General features: G+C 55.0%; 1 protein-coding gene across 3 annotated transcripts in view; it reads left to right on the forward strand.

Moving 5' to 3' along the window:
* Positions 1-13167, forward strand: part of ECE1 (endothelin converting enzyme 1) — a 96867-nt gene that overhangs the window by 68989 nt on the left and 14711 nt on the right. For all 3 annotated transcript variants that reach the window (XM_081306254.1, XM_081306253.1, XM_081306252.1), the window contains exons 6-10: positions 40-186; positions 1206-1271; positions 2223-2414; positions 8513-8655; positions 10101-10215. In XM_081306254.1, the coding sequence (XP_081162380.1) occupies positions 40-186; positions 1206-1271; positions 2223-2414; positions 8513-8655; positions 10101-10215 (663 nt within the window). The remainder of the gene's footprint in view (positions 1-39; positions 187-1205; positions 1272-2222; positions 2415-8512; positions 8656-10100; positions 10216-13167) is intronic.

The raw sequence follows: 13167 nt of genomic DNA on the forward strand, positions 1-13167 counted from the left end.
TACCACCTTCCCCTCCCTATCTGCTCTGCCTTCTCCCAGCTCGGAGGCTGGAATATCACAAGTCCCTGGGCCAAGGACAACTTCCAGGACACCCTGCAGGTGGTCACTGCCCACTACCGAACCTCACCCTTCTTCTCCGTCTACGTCAGTGCAGACTCTAAGAACTCCAATAGCAATGTGATCCAGGTGAGCAGGCCTGGGCCAGGGAAGCAAAGGGTGTGGCCTCCTGAGGTGGAGGGAGACCTGCCCTGGGCTGCGGCAGCAGGCTCTGGTTTCTAAGCCGGGGTTATTTCTGGCAGCCCCAAGCAGTGAGATTTTTACAGGCAAGAGACTATGAGAGGGCAGACTAGCCATCTCGGTGGGCAGCTCATCGTGGGCCACAGAAATGACAAGTGATATCAACTCCTGGGCACAGCTGTAGCCACCTCTTTGTCCCCTCCCTTAGCCTCTGGCTCTGTGGTGCTGCTTGGAATGCTTTTGGTCCATCTCTCCCACCAGAGCCTGCCCAAGGCTGAGGATCAGCACACCCAGGAGAGCCCCCAGATTAGGGGTCATAAAGGCTTAGTTCTCAGCCCAACTGCGCCACTCACTCACTGTGTGACCTTAGCAAGCGTCAACCTCACTGAGCTACACTTTCCTTTTCATCCTAATGAACTATAATAGCAGCTACCCAAGTTGAGTCAAGGTGTGGCCAGAAGGTTCCAATGGTAGCCATCAGGAATTGACCCTCCTCTGCCTGCCCCACTCTCAGGAAACCCTGTACTGACACTGTCGTCTTGAATCCTCATTCCAGCTCCGAAGGTTAGGTGTTATCTCCCTAGCTTTCTGGGCGAGGAACCTGGGGATCAGAAAGGTTAAGTAACTTGGGTTAAGGTTAAGTCACCTGTGTTGGCTCCTCGTCACTTGTGAAGGGTTTAGAGAAGTAGAGTGCATTGCTGAGGCCAAGGGGTGTTTGAAGAGGAAGGAGGCTCTGTCCAGCCCTCAGAAGGGCCCAGGTCCCTGCAGCTGACCCCACAGGTGGGCAGGAACGTGTCTGTCTTATCACTGAGTGATCCCATCTGTGACTTCCGCTACCGGCTTGTGCTCCTGCTGGGACCTGAGCTGGTCCTCAGTGCCTGGTGTGAGAAGTCCTGGGGCAGGCAGAGGCCGCAGGAGACACACAAGCCTGCAGCAGGGCCTTCCTGTCACTCTGCCTCCCTCTTTAGGTGGACCAGTCTGGCCTGGGCTTGCCCTCCAGAGATTACTACCTGAACAAGACTGAAAACGAGAAGGTAAGTGGGACTTTGCAGTCGTTCTCTCACCGTGTCCCCCACAGCATACCTGGGCAGGTCTTAGAAGCTGGGGGAACACAGGGGTATCACTTTTCTGATGGGCAACAGGCAGCCCAATCAGGGGAGGGATGCCCCCAGGCTCGCTAGTTCATATGCAGGCACTGTGGGCACAAAGGGCAGGGGTTAGGTGTCATTTGTCCCCATTGTAGAGAGGTGGCAGTAGCAGCCCCCACCATTTGAGGGTCTCAGACCTTTTATATACCTCACCTCTAACCCCCCCAGTCACCCCAAAGTCACTCAGCTTCTCTGAACATCATTTGCTTTATCTGTCAAATGGATATTCATTTTACCTTGCCCTATACAGAGGAAGAAATAAGTCTCAGAGACAGAAATGACCTGTTCAAGGTCACACAGCCAGTAAGTGGGGAAATCCAGAGCCACAACCAGATCACCTCCAACCCCTCACAGCTCTCCCTTCCCCTGCCCGGCCCACCTGAGGTTCACTCGCCTGTCCACGGGGCTCGAGGTCTAGTAGGAGAGGGAGACATTACTTAACTGACCACCCAACTAGATGCCAACTGTATACATTGTGATCAGGGCAGAGGGAGCTGAGAAAGGACTTGATTCAGCTCTAGGGACGTGGTGGCAGAGGGTGGTTCAGAAAAGGTGCATTTCCAGAACAGGAAGATGGCCGAGGACGAGCCCTGAAGGCAGGGCCAGAGCAGCAGGGGCCAGCCTCAGGGACCTGTGTGTGTGCAGAGGCGGTGGGCTTTACCAGGAGCGCCACGGACACCAGTGAATACACACAGCGCCAGAATCCTCCCCAGAGCTGTTTTCCAGCATGTTTCCTGGGCCCCGTGCACAGGGCCGCAGCTGGGCCGGCCTCACCTGGTCCACTGGGCGGCAGGTGGCAGCCACTGACAGACAGTTTTGGGGTGCTGGGTCCCACAGGTGCTGACCGGATACCTGAACTACATGGTCCAGCTGGGGAAGTTGCTGGGCGGGGGGGATGAGGACGCCATCCGGCCCCAGATGCAGCAGATCCTGGACTTTGAGACGGCGCTGGCCAATATCACCATCCCCCAGGAGAAGCGTCGGGACGAGGAGCTCATTTACCACAAAGTGACGGCTGCCGAGCTGCAGGTACCCTGTGCGCCAGCTACTGCAGGGGCAGGGCCACTGGAGTACACAGAGTCGGACAGGGCTCTTGGAGGGAGGGGTCATACCCACTTCATCATGACCTTAAAGCCACCCTTGGAAGGAGGTGTTTATGCCCAGGTTACAGATAGACTGGGGCTCAGACAAGTAAGATTACCTGCTGGTGGCCGCAGAGTGCAAAGGGACTCCAGAGCCAGGCTCTTCCCTCGCCGGGCTGCTTTGTGTGACAGCGTTTCCCTAGCAGCTCCCAGTCATCCAGCACCGAGCACTGAGTAAAGGTGGGGTGTGGATTCCGACGTTGCTTCTCCCTTTGCTGAACAGGAGATGAAGAGACATGGTCAGGGCCCGGAGGCTCCTGAGGGCAGGGGTGCTGGCCCTTGGACTCAGGCTTGGCTCAGCTCTTGACCATGTCCCTAGGCAATATCCAGAGGCGTAACTGAGAGTCAGACCTGTACTTTCTGTGAAACGGGTGTGACTCACCAGAGACCTAATGTCCCCTCCGTAGGTCAGCCTTGCCGAGGCTGCCCCCTGGTGGCTGCTCAGGCCTCCAGGGCCTGGGGTGGACTTCCTACTGCTTCCTTCTTTCTGGCCCGTGTGCTGTTGCTGACCCGCTTGTCCTGGGCCCTGGTGGTCTCCGAGGAATGAGCAGAGTGGTCCCACGGATCTCCCTGTTCCTTGCCCTCAGGCAGGAGCGCCTGGTGGCCCTTGCTGTTCTGCTGGGGCGGACCCTGCGCCTGCGGTGGGTTCCACTGCCGGTCGGTCTTCTCCCAGCTTCTCTCCCATCCTTTCCCTCTTCCTTCGAGGAGGAAGTTCCTGCCCTTTTTTCCTCCTCCATCTGACAGATGTATCAGGGGCCACTTGGGCCCCGCTTTCCTGTGCTTCTGGTCTGGTAGGGACACTAAGAAACAATCCCAGTCTCCCTGCCTAGTGCTGTGGGCGAGAGAAGCAGGGCGCTGAGGCCCGGTGGGGAAGGGCTGGGGAAGCTGAGTGTACACCTGCCCCGCAGGGACCTTGGCCTGTGCAGGGCCTCGTGGGCTTCATTCTGGAAGTCATGCTTCCATTGGGTTTCCTGGGTGAAGTGTGTGTCCCTCTGGCCCCAGGCACAGGGCTACAGCCAGCCCTGCTCCACCCTAGCCTAATGGGCAGCAGTTTGGGAGTGTTGAGTCCCTGGCTGACTGGATACCTGCACTACATGGTCCAGCTGGGAGGCTGCTGGGCCCCCGGGGTTAGGGCACCACCTGGCCCCCGATGCAGCAGATCCTGGACTTTGAGACGCACTTTACCCTGAGGGCTGCAGGGGGTGGGGTCTCCCAGGCACAGGTGCAGCCCATGCAAAGACCTGGGCTGAGGCAAGAAAGCCCAGCCTTCTGGTGGCACAGCTGCCCCTCGGGTCCCCGGGGAGGTTGGTGGCAGGGTGAGTGGTTTGCACAGGTTGTTATGGAGATCGGCAGCCTGTGTCGGGCACCATCTGGCACTGTTTTTCCACTCTGAGGCCGGGAGGTGGAGGGAGATGCAGTTCGCCCCCCAGCTGCAGGGGGCCCGGCCTGAGCGCTCGCCTCAGAGAATGGACATCAATATGGCGTGGCCAGCAGGTTCTGCCCCGGGCAGCCTCTCCCCATTGCTTCCGCTCTCTTGTTTCATGGAAGAAAGGAAAGGTCATAACTTCAGCAGGGGCTGAAGACCACACAGTGCCTGCTGGGGGCCTGGAGTCAGAGGGTCACACCTTGAGCCGTGTGGCCTTGGCAGGTGAGGAGCCCACCCTGAGCCTTGGTTTCCTTCCAGGTAAAAAGCCCTTGCTCATCTGCTCACACCTGTTCTGTGCGGGAACAGAGACAAATGAGACACGGCCCCTGCCTTTACCAGGGACAGTGGCTCTTAACTCTTAAGTCATGGAGTCTTTTGAGAACAGCTCAAAAACTACGGACTGTCACCCAGGAAAAATGGGCATGTGTGCATGAAAAAAACACACAGGATAACATTTAGAGAAGTCCTGGACGCCCCCGAAACCTGCCTGGCCTGCCTGTGGGTTATGAGGACATAACATGACGCAAAAGATGAGATTTTATTTTGTAAACTGGCATGCGCCGTGGAAAAGTAGCATCCCGGAAGTCATTATCAGTAGTGCTGTGCTTTTGTGATCGGTGATATTTCTCAGGTCCCCATCACTAAATTAACTTGAATCATTCCACCCTGGGACAGAGAGTGTCTTCTTCTCTGGTAGCTGGAGATTTGTTTTCTTCTCCTACTCAGGATGAATCGAGGAGAGGGACTCCAGGCTTACGTGTGGTTCAAGGCTAGACCTGCTGGAATAGAATGGTGTTCCAGGCTAGCCCCAAGTGGAGTTCGGATTCAGAGCCATGAGTCAGACCACCTTCTGCTGCTCTAGGGGTGGAGGGGGGCCTTCTCATTCTTTTCTAGGACCTCCCGTCCCGCAGGCTGTTTGGGCCTCGGCCCCATCCTCTGCCATTTCTCCTGTAAAAATGAAGCCCGAAAGCACCCTCATCTTTCCCACTCCTCAGGCCTGAGTTGGTTGGTGCCCAGCGGTCCTCCTAGGCTGTGGGCGTGGGAAGCAGCTCTCGGGCCTGCCTCTAGGGGGTTTGAGTCAGGGCAGAGTGTCCTAGTCCATTAAAACTGCTGCATTATCGAGGGGCGCCTATAATACCAGTGGCTCAGGAGGCTGAGGCAGGAGGATCGTGAGTTCAAAGCCAGCCTCAGCAAAAAGCAAGGTGCTAAGCAACTCAGTGAGACCCTGTCTCTAAAGAAAATACAAAATAGGGCTGGGGGTGTGGCTCAGTGGTCGAGCACCCTGAGTTTAATTCCCCAGCACCAACCAAGCAAACAAACAAAACTTCCACATCCATGGAGATGGATCTCGGCACCTGCGTCTCAGGAGTTCACTAAAGCAAGACACTGAAATGTGGACGTCCTGCTGTCAGCACAAGCCTCTTTATCTCCGAGTTGTGAGAATCGCCCTGTCAGGACTGCTCTCCCAGAACGGGCAGGTTTGTGATGAGTAGTAGGGTTTTCCCCACCCGATGCCTCACCCTGCACCAGGGACCCGCCACCTCAGTTCATGAAGCTCTCGTGCGCCCTGTAACCGGTGACATTCGGTAAACTGACCCACTTTCCCAGGGTCTTTGCCGCAGGCCATGCAGTCAGGTGACCCTGATTGTGGGACCCAGTTCAAAGGTCTCATCACACACCTCTGAATTCTGTGGCCACAGAAATGTAGAGATTGGCCTGAGGGTCTCCTGCCAGGGAGAGGGGAGGCTCCGGGCCACGGGGGAGGCCAGGCTGAGAGGCCTATGGCAGTCAGCTCTGGGGGCAGGGTCACTGACCCCATCTTAGGGAAAGGAGAGACAGTGCCCAGAGCTGGTTCCTGCTGGGGACTCTGATCTAGGCCTCCTCACGCCCAGCTCAATGTCACCAGCTCATGTCACCCAGCTCATGTCGCAGAGCTGTGCTGGCGCCTGCCGGCTCGGGGCCCACCATGCGCTTCTCTTCCCAGCCTCATGGGGGTTTGCCATCGGTGTTGGTGGGAACATTCACCCAGGGATGACGCCAATCAGCCCCCTACTGAGAACTGGTCGATGACTTGTACCAGCACAATATTGCCTTTGGGAGCTGCCCCCGCCCCGTCCCCAGCCTCATCTGTCCTTTGAGATGTTTGTTCCCCAATAGATAAGATGTCCACTTAAACCCAGGAGCAGGGGCTAGGGTTGTGGCTCAGTGGTAGAGCTCTTGCCTTGCACGTGTGAGGCCCTGGGTTCAAGTCTCAGCACCACATATAAATAGAGGAAGGTATTATGTCCATCTACAACCAAAAAAAAAAATAAACCCAGGAACAATGGCCTTGGGGTGGAGCCCAGTGGTAAAGCCTGTGCTGAGCCTGCTCAAGGCCCTGAGTTCAATCCCCAGCACCCAGCCAAATACGCCCAGAGACGAGTGCCCTGAGTTTTATTTAACCCCCACAGTAAACCATATAACCTCAGGAGAGTCACCTTCCCTGATCAGCAAACTCAGCCTCTGTGAATTGGGGGTCTTGTGACTGACTGCCTGTCCCAGCAGGCGGGGGTGGATCTTAGGTGGCTTTATGGGTACGGTTTTCCTGTATGAAGGGAATGCATTTCTCACTTCCCGTATTTGTCTTACATTTTGCCCTTTCAAGAGAATAGAGAATGGAGTTTGAAATCTGCCAGGCCCAGGGCCACTTTTGGAAGGTCTTAAGCAATGATCGTAATTTCTGGATTTGCTGGCTAAGTCAGGTGCCCATCCAAGTGATTGACATGTTGAGGTGTCTTTGCTAAAAGAGGAGATATGCAGCCCAAAGCCTCGTGTTCTGTAAAACTGCACACTAAAAATAACTGAGCGTGTGGGGAATACAGGGCCAGAGCAGACACATTGCGCAGCTCTGCTTGAGGAAGTGACACCAAGGGACACACGCCAGCATTGAAGCCCGAATCTCTATGTTTCTGCACTTAAGCCGGGCCGCTCGGGCCAGCGTCGGACTCACAGAGACAGGTGGGGGTGGGAAGTGGAAAGCACAGAGTTCAAGTCTTGCAAAAGTCATCTGCAGCTGGATGAGCCACATCCCCAGCCCTTTTTATTTTTCATTTTGAGACAGGGTCCCGCTAGGTTGCTGAGGCTGGCCTTGATTTGAGATCCTCCTGCCTCAGCCTCCTGGGTTTCTGGGATTACAAATGTGCAGCATATTTTACCACAATTTATTTTTAAAATGTTGTAGGACTTTATAACAAAAATCTGCAACCTCAAGAGGGATAGCTCGCATGGCTGGAGGCTGCTGCTGCAGGAGATGCTGGCCGTGATGTGGAGGTGTTGGGGGAGACACCTCTGAGCAGGGCACCTTGGGGTGCCAAAGGGAAAGTGAGATCTGTTGGGAGCTGATAGTTATGAAAAGCCAAGTGTCTCTTTGGAAAGCCCTGGGTACAGGTTCTCATTTTAGGTCCTTAAAACAGAGCTGCTGGGGCTGAGGTTGTGGTTCAGTGGTGGAGCGCTCCCCTAACGCGGGTGAGGCACTGGGTTCAATCCTCAGCACCACATAAAGATAAATAAATAAAAATAAAGGCATCATGTCCACCTAAAAAAATATTAAAAAAAAAAAACACAGAGCTGCCGCTGGGCATGATGGTGCATACCTACTATAATCCCAGAGGCTTGGGAGGCTGAGGCAGGAGGATCAAGAGTTCAAGGCCAGCCTCAGCAACTTAGTAAGGCCCCAAGCAACTTAGCTGCCTTAAAATAAAAAGGGCTGGGGGTGTGGCTTAGTGGTAAAGTGGCCCTGAGTTCAGACCCCAATAACTCCCCAAAACAAACAAGCACAAAGAGCCGCGGGCCTGGTGTGTGCAGGGCTGAGCTGCAGGCTTCTCCCTTCTTGCTGCAGTCATCACCGACTTTGCTGTCCCAGCTCCCCCCTCGGCAGCCTCACCTGTGGACCACAGTTTACCCCACAACACTGGCCCTCCTGAATGTTGGATCCTCTGCAGCAGACTGCTGCTGCTGACACCCTTGTTGAGTGGGACAGTGCTGGCTTCTGTGTGTGACCCTCCCAGTTACCAGACATACGGGACTCATTGTCATGATGATCCCTGTTTTTCACGTGAGGTGCTGAGGCACAGATGGGCACATTAACTTATTAAAGGCTGCACAGCTCATAAGCAAGAAAGCTACACCAGGAAAGCTACCTAGCCCATCTCCTGATTCTTAATTGTTAGGGGTCTGAGGCTCCATGTCTTCCTCTGTAAATGGGGATAATTGTGGCCACTGCTTGGTCAGTTGGGCAGTGGCACATGCCGCATGGGAAGGGCATGGTGATGGTGGTGGCTGCTGTGCCTGCTGCTGCTGCAGACTCTCATCCCACCCTGGTTCCGCTTCAGATGAGGTTTGCCTCTGGCTCCTGGGGACGCTGTCCACAGCAGCGCTCACCAGCCAGCCAGCCTCTGCCTGGAGCTCCATCTGCACCGTGGTCCCAGGGCAGAGGCACAGTGACGCCTTCCGAGGGACACCCGAAGATGGGGCTGAGGAGAAGCCACCCTCCAGCCTCACGCTGTCCCCTTCCCTTGCAGACCTTGGCACCGGCCATCAACTGGCTGCCCTTCCTCAACGCCATCTTCCACCCCGTGGAGATCAACGCGTCGGAACCCATCGTGGTCTATGACAAGGACTACCTGGAGCAGGTCTCTGCCCTCATCAACACCACAGACAGATGGTGAGGCCGGCAGCCCTGCTGGGCAGGAGGGGCAGGAGGGGCAGGGCGGCTGGACGCAGGGTGCCGCACCCTGGTGGGCTTCCCCGAGAGGCAGCAGAGGGTGCTGGTCCCCTGGGCAGCTTCAAATCCTGCTGCCCTCAGCCAGCTGTGTAGCTGTGGGCATGTCCCTTGTCCTTTGTCGGGGTCATACTGTCACCCATAAGATGGGGATGCAGATAGCACCTACCAAGCAGGGGATTCATGAGAGTCACACAAAATGATTCATGTTTTAACACGTGCCTGGCATGGAACAGGACACTGCCAATACCACCCATAATTTTTTGGTTAATACTTACGGGTTTTTTATTTTATTTTATTTTTTTAGTTCAAAGGCTTATAGAAATGTTGAAAAATACAGAAAATAGGAAAAATGTAAAATTATTCAAAATACTACTCTTGGTCATTTTGGGGGGTGTTTGTGTGTGTGCATATCAGGGAGAGAAGGTGTGAGGGGAGCGAGGTTTCCAATCCATAGTTCTTCTTTCTCCTTAATGTGACTAGATGGATAATCTACTTTTCCCTTGACTTTTCATTTTTATTTTAGTAGTAGGAGTACTGAGGATTGAACCCAGGGGCACTTAACCACTGAGCCATATCCCCAAACTTTTTGTATTTTATTTAGAGACAGGGTCTCACTGAGTTGCTTAGGGCCTTGCTGTTGCTGAGGCTGGCTTTGAACTCACTGTCCTCCTGCCTTAGCCTCCCGAGCCACTGGGATTACAGACATGCACCACCGCTCCAAGCCTTGCCTTGACTTTCATTATGAATATTTCCCAGTGCCATCCCAAACCCTCTGTGAGGATCATTTTTATAGTTGCATAGTATTCCATCAACTGTACATGCAATATTTGCCACACCCTCCCCCGTAGTCAGACTTTTAGGGTGATTCCGGTTGAGGCTAGATGTTGAATATAGTGAACATCTTTGTACTAAGGTAACATCTTTGCAAACTTGACTCAGCATGGTCAGTTGGTCAGCCACAGATAGGTTCCCTGTGCCCTGTGGGTGGAACATGGGAATTGTCTTCATGAAACCTGGCTGGCCAGAGCTTCCTTTCCTGCCCCTGCTGCTCTAAGGCCTCTACTTCCTGTCCGGCCTTCAGCAGGGAATGGCAGCCTCCTCCCCACTGTAGCATACACCACCAGGCGAGTCTCTAGGCAGTGGCTTCACAGCTTCAGACACAAAGCAGCTAAGCAGCAGCATGTATTGAGCACTGCTGGTATGCAAGTGATTGCACTGGACACTGGGGGGTTCTAGGCGGAGCGCCCAGGCATTACCTCAGAGAGTTACATTCCATGTGCTTGGAAGGCAGCCGCCAGCCAAGCCCCAGGTAGGCTAGGAAGGAGCCCGGGGTGAGGCTGTTTGGGAGCCCCGGGCATTTCTGAGCCAGCGTCCTCTCGCCCCAGCCTGCTGAACAACTACATGATCTGGAACCTGGTGCGGAAAACGAGCTCCTTCCTCGACCAGCGCTTTCAGGACGCCGACGAGAAGTTCATGGAAGTCATGTACGGGACCAAGAAGGTGAGCTGTGACAGTGATTCCCGGGTTCATGCTGAGCACCTACTGTGTGCTCTGCCCTGGGGCTGGTAAGACCACTGTACCCTCAGGGCTGTGGCACTTACGAGGGTTGAGTCTAGGAGGAGAATGAAGAGCCCACTGAGGGTCCATCTGGGGTCATGGGAACACTGATGGGGACTTAGGCCCCCAGGGTGGGCAGAGGCTTCTGGAAGGAGGTGGTTATGCCAAGCCAAAGCACAAAGAGGAGTCTTAGCAACGCAGCTGGTTTGCAGAGAAGGTAGTTTCTGTTCTGTCCCTCCAGCTGCTTCCCCGTGGAGATGTCAGCGCTCTCCTTATGTAACTGTAACTCTATAGGAGGGACTTCTTCCCCAGAAGCATCAAACACATCAAACACCTGCTCACGAGGGTTCCCTGATTCTTATCCTCCCTGTTTGTGGTCAGGGGAACCCAGTCCAGATCCAGGTTCTCTCAGGGAGCAGGAGTCCCAGGCCCCAGACCCAGTAGGCTCCATCCATCTTAAGTGCCCCCAAACCTCTGTGGCTCCTTTTGTAAGAAGCTTCCAGGCCTCCCTCCCTCTCGCCCGGGAAGCTGATTCCAAGAATTCTGATGCCAAGAATGAGGCCTCCCCCTCTCATTTACGCATTCAACAAACAGTTACTCCTGCACTGTCACCGTGGGCCAGGCCCCGAGCCCGGTGTGGGAATACCAAGATGGGTGGGGTGGGTCTGTGCCCAGGAGCCCTGCCTGCCTGGGAGGTGCCAGGGCTGACCTGCCCTCATGTACCTAAGGCTCAGAGAATGGCTGGGAGTGCCCCGGCTGCAGAGCAGGGGAGGCTGGGCAGAGATTTGAATGGGAGGTTCTGCTTCTTACCACACAGCCTTGGGCGGGTCACTTAAATGGGGCAGGGACTCAGTCTTCCCGTCTGTGAAAAGGGGTGACGGATCCCTGGGCTCCATTTCCTCAGGCCGTAAAGTCGGTTCCAAAGGTGGAAGCTTCTGCTGGACGCCTGGCCGGCTGTCCTCGTGCTACCTGCCTACAATCCGCAGATCTTGGTGGGGAGGAGGGACCCCTCTCCGCTCCCTGCTGGCGCTCCTCGGGTTACAGTGAAGAGGCTACACGTTGCACAGCCTCCTCAGGGGCCTATTGGCCCCTCCTTTTCTGCCCGGAGGTGGCCCCCACGTCAGATGAACGCTGCCTGACCCTTTCTTGTTTCAAAGAGTTTTCTCCTCATTCCAAAACCTTTGTCGTAGGCAGTCAGAGTGGCCTTTTTGCGGGAAGTCACTGGAGCCAGACTCTCTGGGCTCAAGCCCACCGCAGCATTTACTCCCTGAGTGCTCCCTTTGGGCTAGTGACTTAACCTCTCTGTGCCTCGTTTCTCTCCCTTAGTCTCCCTGGAGCATTCTAGGCGTGCGGCCTGCACCCCCTGGGCTCTCAGGCGCTCGGTGCTGTCAACGGCTGTTGACATCATTACTGCACCTCTGTTTCCTGCTGAATGTTCTGGGCATTTCCACAGAGTCCTCAAGGACAGGCCCGCCGTTGATTCAGCTCTAAATTCCTGAGACCTGGCACAGTCCCCGAGCAGGGGAGTCACTCAGGGGACAAATGCGTATGTGTAAAGTGAATGGGCTTCTCCAGAGACGCCGAGCAGAAGACGATAAGAATCTGCCTGTGATCCAGCCGTCAGAGCCTCTGCCCATCCTCAAAGTTGGAGACTCCCTAGCTGTGACCCACTATGTGCTCGGCCTCAGCATATCCAGGCCAAGTCTGTGTCCAGCTGTGGGCTGCCCAGTGGCTGGCAGGGTGGCGGGCAGGAGGGAGAGGGGAGCAGAAAGCAGCCATTGAAAAGGACACAGGTTGGGACAGCTAAGCAGAATCCAGGGGCTACACTTAGACTAGAATGGCCTTCCCTTCCTTCTTGATTAGAAAAAAAAATTTAAGTCATAATTTACATACAATAGAGTATTCAATATACCCGGCCATGGTGGCACACTCTGGTAATTCCAGGGAGACCCTGTCTCAAAATAAAAATTTGAGACATAGACTAGTGTGGTGTTAGGGTGGCCCTGGGTTCCATCCGTAGCACCCCATTAAGAAAAAAGGAAAGAAAGCCCGCCTAGCATGTGTGAAGCCCTGGGTTCAACCCCCAGCACTTAAAAACAATATGCACACACATATGCATAGAGTGTGGGTGAAGGATACAGTTGGTTGATTTGTGACAACGAAGTAGTGCGTGTGACCACCAGCCCGGTCAGGACAAAGAAGGTTTCCATGACCCAGTTACCCGGCATGCCCTCCGGCCCCTTCCTGCGTCTCCCCGAGGTGCTGCAGATGGGCAGCCGAGTCCTACGCTGCCTGCCTGGCCGCCTGGCTTAGTGAGTCTGTGGAATTCGTCATGTTGTGGCATCTCTGAGTAGCTGGTTCCTCCGTGCTGCCAAGTGGTATGTCGCTGTAGAGAAACACCACATTTTGTTTATCCATCTGTCTGCCGATGGGCATTTGGGTTGTTCGCAGTAGGGCTGGTGTGAAGCAGGCTGCCCCGAGCTGGTTGTCACGCCTGTTCCTCAGGGTTAAGAGGACCCTGCAGCCGGACCGGTTTCCATAAGCAGGGTCGTCACACCTGGTCATTCACACTGTCCATGGAGGGATGGCCGGGCAGGGGGCCAGTGGGCTGAAACCCTCCCGGTGCTCTTAATCAGCCCACGCTCTGGGGAGCCCAAGGACCATTTCTGATTCATACTGAGGCGTCCTGTGGGCTAGCACTGCTTGTGGATGAGGCTGAGGAAGAACCAACTTAAGCCCCGCGCAGTGACACACCTGTGATCCAAGCTGCTGGGGAGGCTGAGGCAGGAGGATTGCAAATTCAAGGCCAGTCTGGGCAATGAGCGTTGTGAAACCCTTTCTCAAAATAAAATATAAGGAAAGAGCTGGGGTTGGGGTGGGCATGCGGCTCAGTGG

This window comes from Spermophilus citellus (genome assembly GCF_964194105.1).
Source record: "Spermophilus citellus genome assembly, chromosome: 9".
Lineage (NCBI taxonomy): Eukaryota > Metazoa > Chordata > Mammalia > Rodentia > Sciuridae > Spermophilus > Spermophilus citellus.